Source organism: Trichechus manatus, unplaced genomic scaffold (genome assembly GCF_000243295.1).
Source record: "Trichechus manatus latirostris isolate Lorelei unplaced genomic scaffold, TriManLat1.0 scaffold00001, whole genome shotgun sequence".
Classification (NCBI taxonomy): Eukaryota; Metazoa; Chordata; class Mammalia; order Sirenia; family Trichechidae; genus Trichechus; species Trichechus manatus.
In genome coordinates this window covers 2,206,204-2,231,964 of record NW_004443937.1, presented here as the reverse complement: position 1 = coordinate 2,231,964, position 25,761 = coordinate 2,206,204, and the positions used below count along the sequence as shown (strand labels likewise).

General features: G+C 39.9%; 2 protein-coding genes across 4 annotated transcripts in view; one reads left to right on the top strand and one right to left on the bottom strand.

The window, feature by feature from the left end:
* CRBN (cereblon) overlaps positions 1–13,919 on the top strand; it is a 46,121-nt gene extending 32,202 nt beyond the window's left edge. Inside the window, exon 12 of the transcript XR_002824804.1 lies at positions 12,608–13,919. The gene's annotated coding sequence lies outside the window, so the exon portion shown is untranslated. The remainder of the gene's footprint in view (positions 1–12,607) is intronic.
* The window catches only part of TRNT1 (tRNA nucleotidyl transferase 1), a 29,802-nt gene extending 4,427 nt beyond the window's left edge, over positions 1–25,375 (bottom strand). Inside the window, exons 1-8 of one of the 3 annotated variants that reach the window (XM_004368279.2) lie at positions 25,325–25,375; positions 24,128–24,302; positions 15,224–15,417; positions 11,831–11,969; positions 7,643–7,769; positions 2,848–3,041; positions 1,589–1,842; positions 260–1,350 (exon numbers count right to left, since the gene is read on the bottom strand). In XM_004368279.2, the coding sequence (XP_004368336.1) occupies positions 1,102–1,350; positions 1,589–1,842; positions 2,848–3,041; positions 7,643–7,769; positions 11,831–11,969; positions 15,224–15,417; positions 24,128–24,275 (1,305 nt within the window). In that variant the 5' untranslated portion in view covers positions 24,276–24,302; positions 25,325–25,375 and the 3' untranslated portion in view covers positions 260–1,101. Of the gene's footprint in view, positions 1–259; positions 1,351–1,588; positions 1,843–2,847; positions 3,042–7,642; positions 7,770–11,830; positions 11,970–15,223; positions 15,418–24,127; positions 25,204–25,324 lie in introns of those variants that run through there. The other 2 variants (XM_023735801.1, XM_023735758.1) reach the window with 2 other exon arrangements.
* Between the last annotated feature and the right edge of the window lie 386 nt (positions 25,376–25,761).

Below are 25,761 nucleotides of genomic sequence, written 5' to 3'. Positions count from 1 at the left end.
GTGATACTTGTGAAGAATGTGCCTCTTAGACAAGTAGATACAAGAGACCAAAGGGGCGGCTTCTGTCCAGAGGTGAGGGGAAGGCAGAGAGACTTAGGAGCTGGCTGAATGTTCATGGGGAATCGGGGGTGGAGGAGAGGGGGAATCGGGGGTGGAGGAGAGGAGTGTGCTGTCGCAGAATGGGGTAAGCGGTTGGGGGTCTCACAATAAAAAAAAAAACGTAGAGAACAAAAAAAAGAAATATTATGCATTTAAAACTGTTTCAAAGGTCCAAAATTGCTATCACTGGCTACATAGAAAGGAAAATCGGTTTCCCTTCTATGTCAGAATACAGCAGCTGAAATAAACAATAGTTGTTCGCAAAAGACCTGTTTACCTACTGAAAGCATTCAGAACTCAAATCTTTAAAAAGCACCTTATCTGGAAATTTCAATGTAACTATGCCATATATAATCCTCTTAAGAAAAAGTTAAAAGTAATATTACATTAGAATCACTATATATGGTACCTGATATATATACTGTCAGATAATAAACACATTTATGTTTTAATTCTAAAGGAAATGTTTATTAAAATAATAGGCTCAAGAGTAACTCTCAAGCTACTAACAATCGTAATTCAACTTTTCTAGGCTTGGTATGTATAAAGAAACCATTATGATAGAAAATAACAACAGACACATAGTATAGTAGGCAATCGTTTTTGACAAAAATAACCCTGTTGTTTCAACTGCATACTTTACATTTTTTCTCCAAGCCAGTTAACAACTTTTTTTTAAGACCAATCTTAGTAATTCCCTATGCTACCAAAAAAAAGAAAAGAAAACATAAAAAACCCCTAGATAAAGATAGGAGAAGCCAACTATATACTTCTCAGTAGGAACTATTCTAAAAGAATTATGAAGTTCAACAATGTAAGTCAGATTAAAAGGAGGCAGACTTGGTAGAATTTAGTGCATGAAATATATTGATATTTCACAAAGAAGACCCTAATTCTTCTAAAAAAGAAGTCCTCAAAGCAGATATTTACTCTGCAGTATATATCTAAGTCTCACCAAGGGAGTCTTACCAAAATTTTCCACCTTTTAGTAGCCAGCTTTCATCAGTTCTTCTTTATGTAACTCAGAAGTTCATCTTTTTCCATTTGATAACCACTTTTTTTCCACTGTTCTCGCAACTGTTGTAATAGAGCTCCAATTTCTTTTCCGGAAGAAATACCTGCTTTTCTGATGTCATGGCCACTTACAGGAAATGGAGGAATGGACCACTGCTGCATTTCCTTCAGAAGACTGTGCTCTCCTTGGTACTTCAGTAGTTCACATACACGAGTAGTCGCGTCAGATTCCCTAGACTGAGTTCAAAATCAAACAGTTTCATCACGTATGAGAACACTTATTAATGATCTCACCCTAAAATTTAAGTAAATAGTGTGAGGATCTTCCTTTAAAACAAAATCAAGAGAATACATTGTAGGTCTTAGTTTTAATAAGTTAGTTCTGTAGTTAGTGAAGATCATGTATATTCTGACCAAATACATCCTATTAGTCATACTTAAGGCAAATGATACTTAAACCTAGTTATCTACTTACATCTATTATGAAGTCCTGATAGGGTTTCAATGGTTCTGAACTATCGGTTGCTTTAATTAAATCTTTCCTATTTTTAACTATAAATAAACCAAGGTTCTTCTCTTCTTTTGAAATCTTCAACCTCAAATCCAATTTTGTGACATCATCCTGTACTTTGAATAATGAGGCCAAGAGAGTCATCGGTTTTGGTGAAAAACCTTCAGCATTTTTACTGACTTTGTCAAATTCTCCCAAACTTGCATTAGCAGGTAAACCTGTTGGGGCAAAAACATTTTTCACAAGTTTTTACAGTGGATAAATTCAATAAAAAACCAAACCATTATTGTTAGAATATAGAAACACCCTGTCAGTAAGGACTCATAATCTGATATGACTCCAGGCTAATGCTCCACCCTGCAAGTGAACCACTGGTACACTTGCAGTCCTCTCCCATGTCACTCTCCAAAACCTAGGCAAAGGTCCTAAAATGTTCTCACTGCCATTAACAATCTCAATCAGGAAGTTCAGAGGCAGTGGTGATGGTAGTATCATTCACAAGAAATGCATTTTCCAATTACAAACTTCTGATTTCACACCCACTCATCCCCTATTCAATAATTTTAGGTCTCTGTGCAAATGGTTTGTGCTTTACGACTAACCTAAAGGTTGGCAGTTAGAACCCACCCAGTGGCACCACGAAAAAAGGTCTGATGATCTGCTTCTGTAAAGATTACAGCTTAGAAAGCCCTATGAAGCCGTTCTCTAACACACAGGGTTACCATGAGTTGGAATCAATTCAGCGGCAACAGGTTTGGTTTTGGGTATTTAAAATAAATCCAAATTTCCTGAAGTATGATAAGATAATCTCACTGTTCCCTTTCTGAATTTTATAACTGAACAATTTCTACATACAAGTCACTCTTCTAAGTACATGTATTAGCTCATCGAATCCTCTTACTAGACAGTTGCTATTATTTTCATCCTCTTAGATTCAGAAACCAAAGTTTAAGGAACTAATCCACATCACAAAGCTTAGTGGCACAGCCTCATTCAAACCCAGGTCTGTCTGTCCAACTCCAGAGACAATGTGCTGTCTTGGAGCTATTCCATATCCATGACAAAACTGTCCTACCCCTGACCCCAAAGTTTATCTTATTCTAAAATACTCATTTCTTCCTGAAGAATATCTCTTCAACTAAAGTAGTCAAACATTTTTTTCTTTATGAAATTGTAAACCATGTTTCATTGCCAGCCAAAAATTCAGGTATTCTTGCTCTCACCTATGTAAGGAGCCACATCAAGATCATAGATGAGATGAATCAAATGATTTACGTGGTTACCAACAAGAATTTTTTTCAATTCCACCCAAATCCTCTCTCCTGATATTCCAGCCAAGCCCTTTGCATTTTCTGCAATTGCTTCCAAAGTTTCAGGATCATGGTCACCAGGTTCTTCTACAATTCTTCCATAAAACCTGCAAGACAAACGTCTTAAGTAGTATTACCTCCGTACTGGCATATCACCAGAAAAATCTGTTTTTCATTTTTACTGGTACTACTCCATACATCTATTTAATCAGAAACAAGTAACAGGATTAGTTAGGTCTAGGAGGGACCTTAGAAATTACCTGGTCACCTCACCTCTTTTTTCCAGATGAGTAAATCAAGATTCAATAAAAAATAAGTACTCTGTATAAGGTTGGAGCCCCAGTGGCGCAATGGTTAAGAGCTTGGCTGCTGACGAACTAGAACCCCAAGGTCTCTTGATGACCAGTTTTCAGTTCTCGCCACCAAAATATGCATAATTTCTGGAATATCCTGCTTTACATCTCTCAGAGGCAAGATGAGTCAGGGTGGCTGGGTAAGGAAGCTTAGAATGCTAGACAGATTTTGATAGGAATTCATTATTTGAAGAGTTAACAACAAAAATTTACATATTTAATCATAAAACATCTCACAAACTTTTTCTATCGTCTTACTCTTCTCTTGCACTAGAACACAACCAGGGTGTGTAATACCATGCACAACCCTACACAGACTCAAAAAGATCACATGGTATAAAACCACATCTTAAGGAGAAGCTAAACCATGAAAATAGTAATAATGTTGGATTTTCGTCTATGAAACTATCCAGTTTTTGAGTCCCTGAATGGTACAGTTAAGTGCTCGATTAACCAAAAGGCTGGTGGTTCAAACCCACCCAGAGGCACCTCGAAAGGCCTGGTGATCTGCTTCTAAAAGGTCACAGCCTTGAAAACCCTATAGGGCAAAACTGACACACAGGATCACCATGAATTGGAATCGATTTGATGGTAACTGGTTTTTGTTTTGTTTTTAAACCAAGCCAACAGTAGCTCATGTTGGATTTTTATTTTTGTCTATGAAACTGTCCAGTTTTACATTTCTAGGAAGAGAAAATACCTAGTAAAAGATCATCAGTCTTGCCCATAAAGGTGGCATACTTTAACACAAATAAATCAGAAGCCAAGAATTATACACTTCACCAACTCTCGCAATCTGGGTTTTCCAAATGAAAAAGCTAAAAAAACAACAAAAAAAAAAGATTTCCAACTTCCCTGTCCTCCAATCCCTCTTTTCTCTCTCTAGCTCTTACTACTCTGTGTATGTATACAAGCTTCTACTTTTTTTTTTTCTTTTTTTTGGCCTATCTCCCCCTGCCCTACCCCCCATTAAAAGCACCAGGAGACAGGATAGCAGGAATTTTGAGGGCAGGGATTTTTGTCTGTTTTGTCCACTGCTATATCCTCAGCAACCAGAATAGTACCTGGCACGTAATAGGCACACAATAAATATCCACTGAATACCTATTAAAATGTCCAGCACAAAAATACCCATGTTCAAGAAGAACAAAGCAGGAGACCTCACATTACCTGACTTTAGATCCTATTATACAGCTATGCTTGTCAAAACAGCCTGGTACCGGTACAACAGATACATAGACCAATGGGACAGAATTGAAAACCCAGACATAAATCCATTCATCTATGAGCAGCTGATATTTGACAAAGGCCCAAAGTCCATTACATGGGAAAAAGACAGTCTCTCTAACAAATGGTGCTGGCATAACTGGATAGCCATCTGTAAAAAAATGAAGCAGGCCCCATACCTCACACCATACACAGAAACTAACTCAAAATGGATCAACGACCTAAATATAAAACTTAAAGATCATGGAAGAAAAAATAGGGACAACTCTACGGGCCCTAATAACATGGCATAAATAGTGTACAAACCATAACTAACAATGCACAAACACCAGAAGAAAAACTAAACTGGGAGCTCCTAAAAATCAAACACGCTCATCAAAAGACTTCATCAAGAATAAAAAGAGAACCTATAGACTGGGAAAAAATTTTTGGCTACAACATATCCAATAAGAATCTAATCTCTAAAATCTACAAGATACTGCAGCTCCTCAACAACAAAAAGACAATCCAATTAAAAGATGGGCAAAGGATATGAACAGACACTTCCAAGGACATTCAGGCAGCTAACAGACACATGAGGAAATGCTCATGATCATTAGCCACTAGAGAAATGCAAATCTACAATGAGATACCATCTTACCCCAGCAATGCTGGCACTAATCCAAAACACACAAAATAACAAATGTTGGAGAGGTTGTGGGGAGACTGGAACTCTCATGTACTGCTGGTGGGAATGTAAAATGGTACAACCACTTTGGAAAAGGATATGGCGCTTCCTTAAAAAGCTAGAAGTAGAAATACCATACAATCCAGCATTCCTACTCCTAGGAATATATCCTAGAGAAATAAGAGCTATCACACGAATATATATATGCACACCCATGTTCATTGCAGCACTATTCACAGTAGTAAAATGGGAACAACCTAAATGCCCATCAACAGATGAATAGATAAATTATGGTGCACTACACAAACTATGCAATAATAAAGAACGATGATGAATCTGGGAAACATCTCACAACATGGATGAATCTGGAGGGCATTATGCTGAGTGAAATAAGTCAGTCACAAAAGGACAAATACTGTATGAGACCACTATTATAAGAACTCAAGAAAAGGTTTACACACTAAAAAAATCATTCTTTGATGGTGGGCAGGGAGAGGGAAGGGAAATCACTAGACAGTAGACAAGTGTCAGCTTTGGTGAAGGGAAGGATAACACACAATACAGGGGAAGTCAGCACAACTGGACCAAAGCAAAAGCAAAGAAATTTCCTAGATGCATCCAAACGCTTTCAGGGATAGAGTAGCTGGGGCTGGGGCCTGGGGACCATATAGTTTTGGGGGATATCTAGGTCAACTGGCATAACAAAGTTTATAAAGAAAATGTTCTACATTCCACTTCGGTGAGTAGTGTCTGGGGTCTTAAAAGCTTGCAAGCGGCCATCTAAGATGTATCTACTGGTCCCATCCCGTCCAGAGCAAAGGAGAACGAAGAAAACCAAAGACAGAAGGAAAACACTAGCCCAAAGGACTAAAGGATCAAATGAACCAGGGACTCCACCAGCCTGAGACCAGAACTAGATGGTTCCCGACTACCACCAATTAACTGCCCTGACAGGGAACACAACAGAGAGTCCAGGACAGAGCAGGAGAAAAATGTAGAACAGAACTCAATTCACATAAAGAGACCAGACTTACTCATCTGACGGAGACTGGAGAAACCCCCAAAACTATGGACCCCAGATGCTCTGTTAACCCAGAACTGAAACTATTCCCGGAGCCCACTTTTCAAAGATTAGACAGGCCTATAAAACAAAAAATAATACACGTGAGGAGCGTGCTTTTTAGTTCAATCAAACACATGAGACCAAATGGGCCAGTCCTGTCCAAAAGCAGGATAAGAAGGCAGGAAGGGACAGGAACTGGACAAATGGACACAGGGAACCTGAGGTGGAAAGGGGGAGTGTACTGTCATGTTGTGGGGACTGCAACCAGTGTCACCAATTTGTGTATAAATTTTTGAATGAGAAATTAACTTCACTATAAACTTTTACCTAAAGCACAATAAAAAAAAAAATTCCATATTCATATTAGTAATCTATAATGTTAATAATGCTGTAGTATTAATGGCACAAATAAAGCAAAATCCAACAAACAAATGGGACTAAACTTGATTTCAAAGATTTTATCTATTGACCTATAATATGAAAACTTATATTCACAAGCGTTTGAGTTAAACATTTAAAATAAGACTAAAATCTAGTTGCAGACACTGGTGTTTTTTTTTCATGTAATCTGAACTGGAAGCCATAAAGGACATCGACTCTACCACTCAGACCCTTTAAGATTCAAGTCATTAGTGATCTAAATTAAATGACTAATAACTGTGGCTACATCTTGGTCTGTGTTCTATTATTTGTAGTGAGAGACGGTTTACAAAATCTCAGATTTAGAGGAATAGCATTTCTTGACAAAATATATATTATCTATTACAGAATATTCTGAGTGACGCCAACCAGTGAAAAATCAATATTACTAGACATGCACTGGCCAGTTTTTAAAAAAAAAAAATTTGGAGTTTAAAAATCACTGCTACCCACAAAACCATCCAAATACATTTCATATTTACCAAGTTGACCCAAGTTTTAAGTATGTTTTATACTTTGATTTTTCACTGGTCTTGTGTGGTGTCACAGATTTTCCCGTAACTATACATGCCATAAGCCCTACGAAGGCAGAGACGTTCATTCACAACTCTCCGTTCCCATCACCTAGCTGTCCTGTGGTTAAGCACTCAAATATCTGTGTAGTGAAGGAGGATTAGTCAATCAGAAAGAAAAAATGTGATTTAAAGCTGAATTATATAAAAGATCATCATAAATCCCCCCCAAAAAAGCCTGCTGCTGTTGAAATATGTGTATATTTGGGGAATGAAAATACAATATGAAGTATCTAGGTAATAGCTCACTCATAAGTTAACAGGCTTCCAGGCTTCCATCGGAGACAGACATTTGGGATGTCACCATACTGTATACTGACCTGTGCATTTCACATCACCAGGATTGTGCTCAGGTGGTGGCATTATTAAACACTGTATTGGTAATGGAATTTTTGAAAATTCTTACCTGAAATATCTTAAAATTCGAAGATAATCTTCTTGTATTCTCTGTTTAGCACGTCCAACAAATCGAACTTTCTTATTTTTTAAATCTTCATAACCATGAAAGTAGTCAAACAATGTACCATCAAAACCTAATCAATAGAAAAGAGGGGGGAAAAATCACTATTAGCAAATAAGAATTAGAAAACCCAAGAGTATTAACTGAAAATTATCATAAACAGAATTCAGCAAGATGAAGAGTTTTAAAATTAAAATATAAACATTAATAGCATTCACATATATCAGCTATAAAATGGAAGATATAATGAAATAAAGGGCTGCATTTATAATGACAACTAAAAAATAATACACCCAAAAATAAACAAGAATATGCAAGACCTGTACTGAAGAACGTCCTATAGGGTCTCTATGAGTTGGAATTGACAGCAGTGGGTTGGGTATTGAAGAAAACATTAAAAAGCTACTATTACCAGGAGAAAATACTTCGGAATCGTGTATCTGACAAAGGTTTAATTCCAGAACGTGTAAAGATCTCCCACAACACAACAACCAAGAACCCAATTTTTAAAAAGGGCAAAGGACTTGAACAGACATTTCTCTAAAGAAGATATACAAACGGCCAATATGCATATGAAAAGATGCTCAACATCACAAACCACAATGAGATGCCACTTCATACCCATTAGGATGTCTATTACAAACACAACAACAACAACAGAAAATGACAAGTGTTGGTGAGGATGTGGAGAAATTAGAACACTTATTCACTGCTGGTGGGAAAGTAAAATGGTGCAGCCGCTGTGGAAAGCAGTTGGGTGGATCCTAAAAAAGTTAAACACGGAATCCACCATATGATCCACTCTTGAGTATACACCCAAAGACTTGAAAGCAAGGACTCAAATGGATAGTCACACTCCAGTGTTCGTTGCAGCACCATTCACAAGAGCCAAAAGGTGGAAACAACCTAAACGTCCATCAACAGATGAATGGCTAAACAAAATGCGGTATATCCGTACAGTAGATTATTATTTAGCCATGAAGAGAAATGAAGTTCTGCTACATACTATTACATGGACAAATCTTGAAAACATGCTGAGTGAAACAAGTTAAGACACAAAAGGACAAATATCATATGATCCCACTTTTATGAAATATTTAGAATAGGGAAATGCATAGAGACACACAGTAGATTAGTGGTTACCAGGGCTGTAGGATAAGGGAATGGGGAGTTATTGCTTAAGGAGTAGAGTTTCTGTTTGGGGTGATGAAACCATTTTGGAAATAAATAGTAGTGCTGGCTATACAACACTGAATGTAATTAATGTCACTGAATTGTACATTCTGAAATGGTTAAAATGGCAGATTTAATGTTATGTGTATTTTACCACTGGGGGGAAAAGAAGCTACTGACACTGACCGACCAAAACAAACACTTGTATGAAACCGAAAGGTGCACAAAAGGCATGCAGTGATCTTGGGCAGGCGGACTCAACATCAAAAAGATGAAACCTGTTGCCACCGAGTCAATTCCGACTCATAGCAACCCCCCATGTTACTTTATAAATTGAAGGCAATTCTAATAAAAATGCCAAAAGGTTTGCTGGGGTGGGGACAACAGGACACCAGACAACCTGATTTTCAAGTTCACATGGGAACATACACAAGGAAGAATAACCAAAATAATCTGGGAAAAAAAGAACAGGCATAACAGAAGAAACCACAGGAAAATATTTTATAATCCTGGAATAGGGAAGAACTTTCAAACTATAGTTACAAACTAAGAAAGCAAAACAAAACACACACACACACCCCAGAGCCTTCAAATAAATGATAATTTAGTTACATAAATAAGCCTGCATGGCAAAAACTATCACAAAGCAAACTCATGACACTAGAGAAAATATCTGTCACTCAGTATCAGAGACAAACACCTAATTTCCCTAATACATAAAAAGCTCTTACAAATAAGATGTAAAAAAAAAAGGCTCAAAACATATACCGGAAATACAAGTCTCTTAAGATGAAGATGTTCAACCTTAGTCATAAGAAATACAAATGTGAGATGGCATTTTTCACATTTCTATCTCTAAAAATGGCGAATATCCAAATGTTTGCTAACACTGTTAGCAGGATAGGTGAAATAGGCACTCCTGTTCATTGCAGATAGGGAGACTTCATCATATAACCTTTTAAACTTTGTGAATTTTGAACCATTTTAACCTATTATCTATTCAAAATTATATTGTAAATTAAAAAATCCCCACTACAAAATACTGAACATATGTTGGACAACAACAAAGTGAAAAAACAATTTTCACACAGGCACACAGAACCTGGTTTATTAGCAGGATGACCAATTCATCCCAGTTTGCCAAGGACTTTTCTGGTTTTAAAATCACAAATTGCACATCCCAGGAAATATCTCAGTCCCAGGGAAACCAAAATAGCTGGTCACCCTATGTACCAAGGAAAAAGAGAGAAAAACAGAGCAAAGACACAGGCACCATTCAACCATCCAAATGAGGAGGTCAGTGATCCTCTGAGATGCTTCACTCTGTAGATCACAGCAAAAAGGCACTGCAGCTACTTAAAGAAGCGTTGGTGGCGCAATGGTTAAAGCAATCGACTGCTAACTGAAAGGCTGGCAGTTCAAAACCAACAGCGGCTCCTCGGGAGAAAGATGTGGCAGTTTGCTTTTATTTACTTTATTTTCATAAAATAGTATCTTGAAAAGGAATATTAGTTTTAGTTAAATATGCTTATGAGAAGCCAGTTATAAGATTCCATACACTGCACTAGTTGAAGCAGTTTATTCTAAGTACAAATGATGTAAAAAGAAATAACACCTGGGGCTTTGACCACATAATTAACAGAAAATGCCACTAAGTGGGCTTCCTCTGGCCATACATCACCTACACTTTGGAGCAGCAAGTTCAGATCATGACTCTGTGACCTGAGCTAATTTACATAACCTCTCCGAGTCTCAGCTTCCTCATCTGACAGAGAGGTTTAATACCTACTTTATGAAGTTTTTCTGAGGGTAACTGAGACAAAGCATATCAAAGTGCCCACTGATTGCCTAGATGAAGTGTCACCCTTTCACCACTACTGCTGCCACAAACTAGGTGAGGAACAGTGGACATTTCATTCCTCTTTTCTAATCCAAAGTCTTAAACATAAAGGGATTATCTAAGTTTAAAGTACAAAAAATAATCCATCAAAAATGCACCAAAGGGTGGTGGTTCAGTGGCAGAATTCTCACCTCCCATACAGGAGACTCGGGTTCGACTCCCGGTAAATACACTTCACGCACAGCCACCACCTGTCAGAGGAGGCTTGTATGTTGTTATGATGCTGAACAGGTTTCAGCAGAACGTCCAGACTAAGACAGACTAGGAGGTAAGGCCTGGCGATCTATTTCCAAAAACCCTATGGATTACAATGGTCTGATCTACAACCGATCGTGGGGATGGTGCAGACTGGGCAATGTTTCCTTCCACTGTGCATGGGGTCGCCATGAGTTGGGGGTTGACTCCACTGCAGCTTACAACAACACACCAAGACACTAATTCACATCTACTCTCATGAGTCTCATCACTTTTCACTAACAAAGAAGTTAAGCTAAAATGACAAGTTTCATCTTGCATGCCAATTCTGATTATGTATTATTCCTAAAGTATAATCCTATAAAAGAATTTTAGGTTGAGCCTAGGCTCGGCAGAAAAAAGGTGAAGTCATTCACAACTGTGCACCGTGGGCACAGGAAGCAAGGAGAGAGTGGGACATGTATGCCACACATGCCATCAGACAGTGCCGAGCAAAGTGACGCACAGTGTGTGTGTGCGCGCCAGCGTGTGTACACATGCATTCTTCTTTCCGAAAATGTTAATACCCATGCCAGGCACTGTCTGAAGCATTTACAACGATTAACTCCCTTAATTCTCACAACAACCCTACAGGGGAAGCCAATATTAGTATCTGCATTTTAGAGCTAGCAAGTGATGGAGTCAGAATCTGAACCCAGGTAGTCTAACTCCAGCATTAATTATTTTAACCAATATGCTACACTGTTTCTTAGAATAAATTAATGTAACCTCTCAAGTCCAAGAATATTTCCAGAATGCAAGTTTCACTTGAAGAGAAGATATCCTGGAAGACTGAATCAAAACACTAGCTTATCTCCATATAATACCTAAAAACATAGAATTGATAGTGAGATCTCTGCGCTCCGCGTCTTTCTGCCAGTCAGTTGTGAATTCTACCTCTGCGTGTCTTCCATCTGTGAGGACATCAATCCGTAGTGTAGTAATTTCAAAATTTTCTTCATGAAGCTGCAAAATATGTTTTTTTTAAAAATTAATTTTTAATATCACTGGATGGATTGGAAACAGGGCTTGAAAGGGTTTGGTTCGAACCCCTGCTGAGAATTTGCATTTCCATCCCAGATGTACTGAATCAGAATCTACATTTTAACAAGATCCCTAGGTGATTCTTACTTAGAACTTGTTAGAAATGCAAATTCTCAGCTGAGGTTAGAACCAAAGTGAATGAGTTTGAAGCCCTGACTAAAAAGAGTTTGTCTCCATTGTATGATAGTACTGCAAGCCCTGACAATAAGGGTATCTTATTTCTTTTTAAAGTCAACTAGTGTGCACATATCTTGAAACAGTAAGAAAACACCCATAACATTCAAAGATAACTCCAAAGAGTAATATTAAAAAAAAATAATAGTAATACTCATCCTAATAAAAAAGATGAATCTGACATAGGATGGATTTACAAAAATGGTAACTCTGATATGTGATGTGGCAGAAGGGAGGGAGGAGTCCTTAAAGGAGTGTATTCACGTTCTCCAATTTCAAATCAGGCTACTCCTGGTAAAAATATTTTTTAACTCCTCTAGTTTGCAAAGAACTGAATATCAATTTATACAGCAAAAGATTGATAAAGATATAAACTTATCTTTCAGCTCCCTTGCAGGTAATCATCAGGGAGGCTAAAATAAAGTGCTACATACACCTTGGGAAGACGGATTACCTCTAGCTGGGAAAAGATGAGGCGCTTTGTGATAGAGTGACATCTGAGTTGCAAGCCTTAAAAAATAACTAGGATTTGTACATGCAGATGTAGGAAGAACAACATTTCAAATGAAAAGAAAAGATGGTGAGAGGCATAGTGGAAAAGAAGAAGAATATATGTAATAGAGAATTATGCCCGACAAATAGCCCATTAAGCATCTTGGGTAGACAGAAAAGGGTTGTGGATGACAAGCTGCAGTTCGGAATCTCTTCATTAGAAGTGAAAGTCTGAAAAGGAATGAAGGAAGACTGGACAGTCTAGAATTCTGTTCTATGATTCCTCTAAATCTCCATAACACTCTCCCTAGAAACAAGCTACTTCTCACTACGGAATTCCAGAACTCAGGGATTTGAGGCACCAAATATCTCTAAAGGCATGGGATAAAGAAAGAGTTCTGAAATAGGAAGAACTTTAAAAATCATTACTAGAAACAATAAGATCCCCAGAATGCCTCCCTACCAAAGCTGAAAACCAGAGATTTACTCTCTACCAAGTTGAACCAAAAACCATGACTTGGGGCACCAGGCACAGATGGTCATGTGAGTGATGCACCTCAGTGAAAACAAGACTGATTGACCTGTGTCCCATTCTCCACTTGGCTTTCAAAATGCTACTTAGCCAAGTTTATTCCCTGGCATAACCATGGGGGAGGATTCCTCTCTGATTCCTCCCAATGAAAAGTCCTACTGACACTGACATCGGAGTCTCACAGCAAAGCTACAAATAAAGCCCTCAAGTCACTGTGCTAACTAGAGCATCACCCAAATATAAAAAGAGCCAAGGAACACCCATATTTAAGGAAAGCCAACATAAGAGGCAGAAAAAGCTCAGAGGAAAGAGAAATAAGACAGTGCATCTCAAATAAGAACAGGATGCTTTAAAAGAAATATTCTAAAAACAAGAAAGACCTCTTCAAAATTTAAAAGATAGGAGAAGTTGCAAATATATAATAGAAAGGTTGGAAGATCAATCTAAGGCACTCTAACGGAAATAAAAGACATGAGGACAGAAAACAGGAGATAAAGAAACTAGAGGACCAGTCCCAGTGGTCCAACATCCACATAACAGGAGCTTCCAATGGAGAAGACATTTAACAAAGAGGGCGGAATTATGAAGAAATACAACAGGGCCCCCTAAGTACCCCACACAATAAATGAAAAATAAATCCAAACCAAAGTACACCACATTGAAATTTAAATAAACACCACAGATAAGAAAAAGGAGCCCTGGTGGCACGGCGGTTAAGTGCTCGGCTGCTAACCAAAGTTGGTTGTTCAAACTACCCAGGTGCTCTGTGGGAGAATGATGTGGCAGTCTGCTTCTGTAAAAATTACAAGCTTGAAACCCTGTGGGGCAGTTCGACCCTGTTCTATAGGGTTGCTGAGTCAGAACTGACTCCATGGCAACAAGATTAGAAATCAGATCATGAAGGCTTCCAAAAGGAAAAATAATCAGGCCCTCAAGCAAAGGAAAAATCTGAATAGGATTAGACTTCTCAGTGACAACACTGGAAGCCAGAAAACAATGACAGACCTTGGCTTTTACATTTCTAAGAGAAAATGACTCCCAGCCTAGAATTCCACAGCCAATGAAACAATCAAACCAGTGTGATGGTAAAATAAAAATATCTTCTGACATCCAAAGCTTCAAAAATTATACATCCCCAAACACTCTTCCCAGGAAGCTAGTGGTGGTTTTTGCATTATTAAAATGAGCATCTAAACTAAGAAAGAATACCATGTGGGATCCAGACAACAGGACCTCTAACAAAAAAGAGGGGCTAAGGAAATTCTCAGGATTCTAGTGACGAAAATCCCAGGATGACGGCTTGGAACAGACCTAGAAAGCAACCAGTCCCGACTGGAGCAGGAGGATGACCGTACCAGGTGAGTCGGCTCAAAAAAAGAGGGAACTGAAACGCGATGTATTTAAGTCTATTGAGAAGAGTTTCCCAGTTCTAGTACAGACTGTAGAATGAATTAGTGGTTCATGGAAAAGAAAAACGCTATTGACTACAAGAAAAACAAAAAACATGTAACAGAAGACATGTAATCGTAGCATACTACACAATCTAGCTGTAAACAACATAGAGTCATGCATGTAAATCCTGAGGCCTGACTGAACCAAAAATTATGATATAAATGTACTGAGACTATGAGGAATGCAGAATTGTGTGTGAGTTGTTCGGGGAGGTGTGGTAAGAAAGCCCAATCATCTTCCCTAGTTGGAAGTTGACAGATAGCATCTTAAACCTAGGAACTGAAAAACCGACCAACCCAAAACCGCAGCATACGAAGGCCTTTTTTAGAAACATGACGGTAACAGGTAACTACCAAAAGAATTAGTTAAAAGTGGTCACAACAGAGGAGGAGGGATCAGGTTTTTTTTTTTTTTTTTTTTTTTGCGGGGGGGGCATGTCAGACATTTTTTCTAACTAGAAAAAAATTTACATTTAAATATTACCAAAGAAGAAACATAATTAACTAGTGTCAAACTTATCACTCACCCTGGCCGTGATTGTTCCGTGTTTTTCTCCCTTGTTGTTGATCATACGAATCCCCGCCGACTGAAACATCTCCTTCATTTGAGCGGGGGTGGCCGTCGTTGCAAAATCCACATCTTCAGGCTTCACTCCATTTAATAAATCCCTTACCGCTCCTCCTGCTATTCTTAGCTCATGATTTTCTTTGACAAATAATTCTGGGATGAGAGAAGGGAGAGTTTTATTTCAATGTGTTTAAGAATCACAGAAGTACAAGGTTTTTCAATCTATTAGAGATATTCCAGATCATTTAGCCGAGCCCTTACATGTGAAGACTGAGAATGTGGCCCAGAGAAGTGAGGTAACCTGCCTACAGTTGAACACCTCGAAGAATTGTGGGGAAGCAGACATCTTGCCGAATTTTTCTTCACGGATTCAGAAGATAATTCAGAATTCCACAGTGCCTCAAGGTCATCAACATAATTTGAATTATTACCAAAGAGTAAAGCAAACTATTCTGCTTTCTTTTTCCAAGTTTATGAACATACTTTAGACATGGTGACTTGTTCTTGAAAGTATTTCTCTTTGTGTATAGATGTTGAGGTAATGTGCTCATGCAACCTTTGAAACTATCAAGGTATAGGCAACATTACTCCACCACACTACTTATAAAGAACATCAGCGCTAAGAATCCTTCAAGCAATAACCCGTGTATGTTTAAAAATCAACTCATCTGCTCCAAGTGAGGTCGTATGAACACTGGAACTACTAGGAGGGCCTTTTCACAGCTGAGTGACTCCTCTGTAGGTACAGGGCAGGGCAAAGTCCACTATAACTATACCCACATGACCAAAGGACACCATATGGAATCCAGTGAGAAAGACATCCAGGAGCTGGCATTCAGGAGCTGGCCTGGTACTACCAGCTAAGCCTTGGCGTTGCTACGAGCAGGCCTGGCACTCAAAGCTAGGCCTTGGTGCTTCCTGTAGGACATAAGCAATTACACAGAACATCAACATCAGACAAGGCCACTCTCTGACTGTGATGGATCAAGACAAAAACAAGACCACTCCATAATCACTGCCTGAACCCAGACAAAACATGAACATTGCCCAAGTCACCACAAAAAATGACCAAACATTCCCCTACCCTGGCTAATACAAGTGACTGCTGCTTCTTTAAGAATTACAGCTTCAGCCCTTTCTCTAGATAAGATGTATTAAGATACCCAATCATAGGATTACCCCCACTTCCTGACAGCATCTAATCCATAACAAAGCCCCTGCTTCTTTAAATCCACCCCAAAACCACCTGACTCAAATCTATTAAGTCCTTTCTAACACCCATTTACAAGGCCCCTGGGTGGTGAAGCAGTTTGCACTCAAACTACTAACCTAAAGGTTGGCGGTACGAACCCACCCAGCGGTGCCGCAGAGGAAAAGTCCTGGCTATCTGCTTCTATAAAGATTACAGCCAAGAAAACCCTATGAAACAGTTCTACTCTGTAACATATGGGGTCACCAGGAGTCAGAATCAATTAGACAGCAACTAGTTTGATTTTTTTTCGGTTAGCACATTCTTACTGAGATGCCCCACAGTTCCCCATGTTGAGGTTCTCCCTCACTGCGAGGAATAACAACCCAACTACAGATGTGCTCCTGTGGTCTTTGGCTAACACTAGCATTCAGCCAGACTCATCACACACTCATCATACACCTTGATCATAAAACATAATCCTCCATCCTCACCATAATCAACTGTCATCTTGTTTGTTCTCATCCCCACTCTCCTCCTTCCACCTATTCTTCCCAAACCTGCTCCCTAGAGCCTCCCTAAAATGATTGACTAAAAAATAAACTCAGCTTCTATACCAAATGCTTCCTCCCTCCATCTTTCTGCCTTAACTAAAAGTTGGCTCTCCCACAAGGATACCACCTGCATAAGCTCTCTCCAAGTGCAAGTACTCATTTTCCTGTACTCCACATCTCCAATCAAATACCACTGACTGCACATTCCTATTAAAAGTTCCGGAGTATGGGGCCCATGGTCCCTCACAATAAAATGTAAAAATCAGATATGTTAGTTCACAGTTTTCATGAGATTTAGAGAGAGGCCAATGACCCAAGAGGTAACGACCGCTAAAATATTTCTGGAGTCTACCTCCATTTTTCCCTAAGTCCAGGGGCTTTTTATACTTGTAGAAGAGTCTCATAAGAGTGTCCTCACTTACGTCCCCACCTCCAGCACCAAACCACCCTGCCCTTAAGTCCAGCCTCCACAATCTAGATACAGGGATCTAAAACGCCAGGAAAATCATTTACACAACTGTTCCTCATAATTACTCACAGGATAATCACCACATTCTTCAGCACAAAATACAAGGGCTTCCGTGACCTACTTCTAACTCAATCATCTCTCACTAATCCTTGCACCACACTTTACATGCACCAAACTCTCCTTGGACTTTCCGTCTGTAACTTTGCTGATGTGGGTCACTTCATCTAAATACTTTCCCAACTTCTTCACCCAGGTCAGCAGCTGGTTTGTCAAACGTCTTAGCTCACAACCCACACTAAGATATTACACTAATTTCATGAAATAATACTTAACCTTTCTACATACCCTGCCATCTAATACATTCTATGCTATTCTCTCTCCCAATCTCTCCCCTCTTTTTTTTGAATGCTGGTCATAACCACTAATTTGATGTTGTGGTCATTAACGGGCCACTAAGGAGCCCTGGTGGCACACTGGTTAATGCGCTCAGCTGCTGACCAGAAAGTTGGTGGTTCAAACCCACCAGCTGCTCCACAGGAGAAAGATGTGGCAGTCTGCTTCTGTACAGATTTACAGCTTGGAAACCCTATGGTGCAGTTCTACCCTGTCCTATAGGATCGCTACAAGTCAGAATTGACTCGATGGCAGTGGTTTTCTGGTTTTGGAACAGACCACCACCCACAGTCTGAAGGACGCTGACCTAGCTCCCTTTCACTCGTGTTTCCTGAAGGTGGGGTTATGAGAAACACTCTGAGTTTCTTCGAAGCTACTGGAGTAGCTTGGCATACTCTCTGCATACTTATTAATTATAATAAAATTATCAGTTTATGCCTTTGTTTCCACATTTCTCAGGGTAGAAAACCTATCTTAATCATCTTTATACCAACCTGGCTCACAGTGGAACTGAACTGTGATAGCCTATATCCTAGCAATTAAAAAAAGGGCTTCATTTGAAAGTTTTGTTGGTGGTTTTGTTATTATTTTAAGTTTGCTTCCTTTGAATTAAAATAGTATCTAAGAAGCTGTTTTGGAATGTAAGAAATGGGCAAATTTCAGTTTCATTTGAACCTACCTTAAATAACCAAATATAGGCGGCCATGGCTAAATTTACATAGTTAACCACTGTTTTAAGATTCTCATGCTGGCCTCACTAAAATAAAATTTAAGTTCAAAGTCAATGGGTAAATTAACTGCATTACAGAAAAGAGATCAGAATTCAAAGTAATCTATTCATCATTTTGATCAGCTCTATGCTGTTAAACTATTTCCAAAACACTCACAGTTCAAGATTTTAAAAATAACATTTAAATACAGTTGAGAAAGGCATATAAAGACATTTCTATGTGTCTGTGGGGAAAAGTAGTGATAAAACCTGTAAGAAATACACAATTTTTTATTGACTTAATACAGGACTACCAAACTTTAAGACTCCTTTATTCCTCCATTACTGACATCTTCAATCTTTCAGAAACAGAGATATGTCTGATATTCCACTAAACTTTGCAAGCTACAGGAAACCCTTGTGGCATGGCAGTTAAGAGCTACAGCTGCTAACCCAAAGGTCGGCAGTTGGAATCTACCAGGTGCTCCTTTGAAACCCTATGGGGCAGTTCTACTCTGTACTACAGAGTCACTATGAGTTGGAATCGACTCGATGGCAACAGGTTCGGTTCTTTTTTTTTTTGGCAAGCTACATACTCAGTGAAAATGACACCTAATGCAATTAAATTTAATTGTAGGTTTAAGCCTAATACTCAAGAAACGTAGAATCTCATCATTCAGAATTGTGTTAATTTGCTCCAACTGCCTCATCTGATAGTAAGCTATTGTTAACTATTTTTGTTAGCAATCCAAAAGACCACGTCATTAATGTGGCAGAAAACTTTTATACTGATCTCTTTTTTAATTTTCAATCAAATTTTCGTTAACTTCTCCCCTTTACAATTTTGAATTTTGAGTGGTGGAGGTTAGCAGAGGGAGGTGAACAGGAGGTACAAGTGGGAAGATGAGTTTTCACAACATGGCCATTACTACTGGACGACAGGATCTCTTCTTCAGTGTTCCCAGAGCCCCAAACTTCAAAAGAGTGACCAGCTATTCCTATTGCCTCAAATGTTACTGTGATGACTGTCTGGGCTCATATACCTAAGCAGCTAAAAAAGGACCATCCAGCCCTATCACCCACAGCCAAAAAGCCAAAGAAGTCCTGGCTCATCAACTGACTGTTACCCAGGCAAAAATAAATTCAGAACTTCAGTCTCATCTGTAGAATCTTATATACCACTAGCATTATGTGGCTGCACTAAAGCAAAAAGAAAAATAACATATATGAAATAACATGACAAATTATAAAACCCAATATGACCATAAGGAGCCCTGGTGGCACAGTGGTTAAAGTGCTCAGCTGCTAACCAAAAGGTAGTGGCTCAAACCCACCAGTCGCTATGCAAGAGAAAGATGTGGCAGTCTGCTTCCGTTAAGAGTTACAATCTTGGAAACCCTATGGGGCAGCTCGACTCTGTCCTATAGGGTTACAATGAGTATAATCAACTCAACACTAATGAGTTCTTTTTTGGGGGGGGTGGGGGGGGGGGTTGTATGACCATAATACAAGCATACTAGCCTCCCAAATTCTCACATACTGTAAATTAATTTTGCATGTGGCAAACCAGCTTTAAGACTTGAGAACTGAAATAGCAGGATTTAAACCGCACAGTATCACTATGCAACAGCCATCAAAAAGGCCTTGTGTGTTTTTGTGCATTTTCTTTTCATTCAGAACACTGCATTTTACCAGGACGCCCAAATCTTTAGGAAGTAGCAGAGACCAAATTAAAGGAATGATCTGATTTTCTAGGTGCTAAGCACTGCACTAAGATTCCAGTCTTGCCACTTATGCTATAGCCTTGAAAAAGTCAACTCTAGAATATGCCCATGCTCTCCTTTGCCAATTCCTTGGGAAGGACAGGACCCTGGAGGCAAACACTCACTACCTCTACCTTTGTTGTTGTTGTTATGGTTGTGTGCCGTTAAGTCGATGCCTACTCACAGCGGCCCTATAGGACAAAGCAGAACTTCCCCATAGGGTTTCCTAGAGGGCAATCTTTATGGGAGCAGATTGCCAGGTCTTTTCTCCCTTGGAGCAGCTGGTAGGTTTAAACCGCCAAACTTTTGGTTAACAGCTGAGCGCTTAACCATTGTGCTACCAGGACTCCTTACCTTCACCTTACACTGCCATTTAAGTTCTAACTTCCTTAGGACTTCACCTCTCAGGGTGGAGAAAACTCAGCTCTTAAATTTAGCTTAGTAAGCTAAATGCAACTGTCAAAATGAAACATGTTCAAGAACCTACTGTAATCAAAATCCTGAGCCATGTTTCATAGAAAACGCAAAATAACCTCAGCAGATAGGCCACCAGATTAATTGCCTGCATCCAATCACTTGGCACCTCTCCTCCAAGACACCTCTAGCATTGAGAGCAGGAAGGGTGGGGGATAGGAAGGGCACATAAATAAAGAATAAGTTCAAATTCAACCCAAAATTAGAGCTTCTACATCTGTGCTGTTCAAACAATAGTCACTCGTCATGTGGTTACTGAGCGCTCGAAACGTGGCAAGTCTGATTTGAAATAGGCTGTGTTAAACACATACCATATTTTGAAGACTTAATAGCAAATAAGAACGTAAAATATCTCAATTTTTATTAAAATTTCATATTTAAATATTTTGGATATACTGAATTCAATAAAATAATGAAAAATTAATCTCACCTGTTCCTGCTAACGGAGAGGTTGGTGGTTCAAGTTCACCCAGAGGTGCCTTGGAAGAAAAGTCTAGTTATTTACTTCCAAAAAATCAGCCATTGAAAATCCGAAGGAGCACAGATCTAGTCTGACACAAATGGGTCTCCATGAGTCGGAAGTTACTCAATGGCAACTGGTTTATGTGGTTCATATTTTATTTCTACTGAACAGTAACTTTCTGGCATTTTTCACTCTGTCCAACTAAATATCTCAGTGAAGTGCCAGCATAATCATCCTCACATCTGGGCCCATCACTTCAGGACCACATAAGGAACCTACAAGAACCAGTACGTTTACCATTTTACTGTTTACCACTGACATATACCGAAAAAGTCTTGGTATTATCTAATTTCAAGAATGGGAAAGAAGCTTTGGGAATAAGCTAATACAAGGAGAGTCACTTTAAAACAATGATTCTTCAAATTTCTAGAGAGTTCTCTAAAAAATATAAACGTCCATCCTCCTCTCCCTCCAAAAGATTCCAGTTCAGTAAGTCTGGTGTAAATTTAAAAGCTCCCCAGATGAATCTAACGGGCAGCGAGAGTTGCAAACCACTGTTTAGGTCATGTTTCTACATACATATAGCTTAACATATTCCTGAGGAGGCAGTGGTGGTTCGGTGGTAGAATTTCATGCTAGAGACCCGGGTTTGATGACCAGCCAATTCACCTCATGTGCAGCCACCACTCATCTGTCAGCGGTAGTTTGTGTGGTGGCTATTGTGATGTGTGGTGGCTATGATGAATGGATTTCAGCAGAGCTTCCAGACTAAGACTAGGTAAAAAGGCCTGGCAATCTACTTCCAAAAATCAATCAATGAAAACCCTATGGATCACAAAGGCCCAATCCGCAACTGATCATGGGGACGGCGCAAAGATCAGGCAAAGTTTCATTTTGTTGTGCATGGGGTCGCCCTGAGTCAGGGGCCAACTGGATGGCATCTAACAATATATTTCTGAAGGCACCACTAAAATACCTACAGCTGTGTGGATGCTTCAACAACAGCAGTAGATGACATTAAGACCCATACAGGTAGTCACCAACTTACCACGTATTCAAGTTAAAACAACTGCACTTACAACCATCTGGGTTTTTTTTTGGTGCATCCTATCATTAGTAATATATGCTACATACAATGTTGCAGCACAGAATTTCCTGATGTTATCATTCTCAGATGTTCACTTGCAGATGTTCAAAGATCGGGTTTATAAAGATTCTGATAATAAAAGGCAATAATGATGGGAAAAAAAAAAAAAGAGGTATGTGACTTACTTCAGAACTGACTTCAGACAGACCCCGTCGTAAGTCGGGGACTGCCTGTACTGATAAAATCGTAGCACAGCAAGGTGAAGCTACTACAGTCAAGCACTTAGCCAGAGCCATCTCCACGTTCCTTCTAGGTTAAGTTCTCCATTTGCGTAAGCAGAGGTACCTATTTCCCTCTGCCTTCAGTTCTCTCAGAAAGCACTTACACCTACAAAGGCAATATAGCTTAGTGGTTACAAGCTGGACTCTGGAATCAGACTGCATCTGTTTCCAGTTATTAGTTATAAAACATAGGCAAAACCCTTCACATTCCCAAGGTTCTATTTCTTCATCCATAAAACAAGAGGAAATGTACCCAACTCATTCAATGGGACCAAATTCCATAACGTACATAAAGTACTTGGCACAGTATATGGAAAACCCATGTTATTTACTGCACTCACTTCTTGCCTCTTCTACTGACTCAGTTATAGTTTCAGATCCTTTTTTTCATTAGCTAAAAAAAATAATTTTAAAAATATGAATGCTGTGTTAACAGCGATGGAAAAATCCCATTAACTAAGAGTAGGGTTTCACAGCAGATTACTGTCATTGCTGTCAATAAGTTGTACACCTATAAAAAGATGAACTGGCAAAAGTTGTGTCACAGATATATTTACAACAACAAAAAAACAGAGTAGCTGCTGAGGCTGCTTATGTCCAACTAAACACTTCGTAGGATCTGGTTCCTTGGTTTGGAGGGTTAGAGTCATCCTTTCGTGGGACATCCCAGTTAACTGGCCTAATAACGTGTTTAGTGTTTCCCTTCTACCTCCTAGTTCACTGGGTAGTGCCTGGGGTCTTACAAGCTTGTAAGCAGCCATCCAAGGCACAACATTATTGGTCTCTATTCACCTGGAGCAACAGAGGAAGCAGGAGAGTCAGGAATAGTAGGAGGATATGGAACACGTGGCTAACTGCCTCCATGAACAACTGCCTCCTTTGCCATGACACCAAAAGAACGGTCTGGTGCCCAGCTACCATTATTGAACATTTTGATCAAAAACTCCATAGAAAAATCTTGATCAAAGAGGGAAAATGCGGAGCAGAATTTCAAATTCTCATGGACTCTGCACTTTCTGGAGCCATGGAGGGTGGACGAAGCTGTGAAACTACTGCCCTGAGACCATCTTTAAATCGTAAACCAAAAATATCCCCTACAGTCATCTTAAAGCCAAACAATAGTTTAGCTTAACTAGTAAAGAAGGTCTGCCTTGAGCATTACGCTCTTTTAAGATCTACATGGAATCAAATTGACAACAGCAACTCAAAAGATTAGACAGGAACCTTAACGGGCAGTGAGTTTATGTTAACGAGGGAGGAACAACTCAGAAAAGAAGGGTGAGAATGATTGCACAACTTTAAGAATGTAATCGTCACTAAATGATACATGTAGAAACTGTTGGTTTATGTTTTGCTGTATATATTCTCCACAACAAAAATCAATAAAATTTAGAAAAATAAAATATGAATGTTGGCTAAAATAACATTAACCACCTGTATCTCCATTTACACAGGATTCCAAAGCATTCTAAATCTCTCACCTGTTAGACTCTTCAATCCTTCTGTGAAGAGTGACTGGAATTCTGGGGACCGCAACTTCATTGTAAATAGACACTGCTTTAGAAGGCACAGTTTACTCCAACTACAGCTCAGTAAAGGCCTACGCCAGGGATTCAGGTACCTCAGCATCTGGAGAGAAAGTCACCAACCATACATCTACAAGGCAAACGTGCATGCACAAAAATGAAATTTAAAATCAAGGAAAATAAAGGGACACATTTTAATTTTATTTATAAACGAGAGAAACTCATCTCTTGTTCAGACGGAAAATGAAAACAGTGACTTAGTTTCAATAAGATCTCAGCTTGCAGCTATCCCGTTTTGTACTCCTGGAGCACTTAGTACTATTCTCATATACCACTTTTTACTGTTACAATACTTTCCTGGGAGTCCAGTTTCAGTGAAAGTTTGAGAGGTACCGAGCTGCTAAGGAACAGTGGTTCCAGAAAATATAGCTGGAAGACTTACAGGAACACTTGGTCTCCTCCAGAACAAATCTTAGTCAGTGTGTATTATCACCCTACCTGCCCTCGCCTGAAATTTACAGCTGAAGTGGCCATCTGGGACCTTTAATAAGAATTGTAAAATATTTTCTCATGTCTTAGCTTCGTAGTCTGCATTTTCTGCCAACCACATGCTGCCTTCCTTTCTCCATCATCACAGCCTACTTCTCTCCACGGGCCGCACCTTTGTGAAGCAGAAGCTCTCAAGTGACCGCAACCAACACTACTAGAGAAGAACCACGCACGCCATTCCTTGGAAAGCATGTTTGAAAGAGCCGCGTTTCCCACGAGGCGGCGGCTTCCCTTAACCCAGACCACGGGGACGGGGGAATGACTCCGTTTCCTTTCAACTGTGTCAACGCAAAAGGACCCCAGCCCTGCAATGACGTGTCCCGCCCCGCACCAGGTGCTAGGCCCAGAAAAGCTTAGTGAGACACTGGGGCCCGGCCCCGAGAAAAGGAAAGCGCCCGGGGAAAGCCCGTGAATCAGGGCGCGCTCAGCGGCGACGTGTGGACGCGGCGACTCCCACGTTGGGGCTCTTTCGTCGCACCCCGCTCCTGACCTCCCACAAAATCCTGGGGCGACACGACAAGGGAGTGATGGGCCAGCACTCGCTGCTGCCGCCGCCGCCCCCTGGCTACGCTACCCCCGGAAGGCCCCCACACGCTCGCTTACCGCCCCGCGGACGCTAACGCCGAGCGCACTTCCGGAAGACCAAACGTGACGACGTAGCCGACGCACGTCCGTCGGCGACGAATGGGAAGTCGCGGCTGGGGTTGGGAGGGACCCAGGGTCCTGTACACCTCTTGGTCCACCCCGAAGCCGAGCGTTTTGCAGACGTCAGGCTTGGGCTCCTGTGATGTCAGCACAGGCGAAGTGGTCTCCTGGAGGGACCCAGGGAAGTTAATTACATCTCACTGCACCTCATGCTTGCCCTGAGGCGATCAGACGTCCGTCTACACTGCGCAACTGTGTGACCATGGAAAGGGACACTGTCTTCATTTGTAAAATGTAACTATTAAAATCTATCTCAAGGTTGTTGCCAGGCTTCAGTGTCAAGTTACTGCCTGGGAGTGAGGAAGTGCTCAGCACATGTTAACTTGTTATTCTTG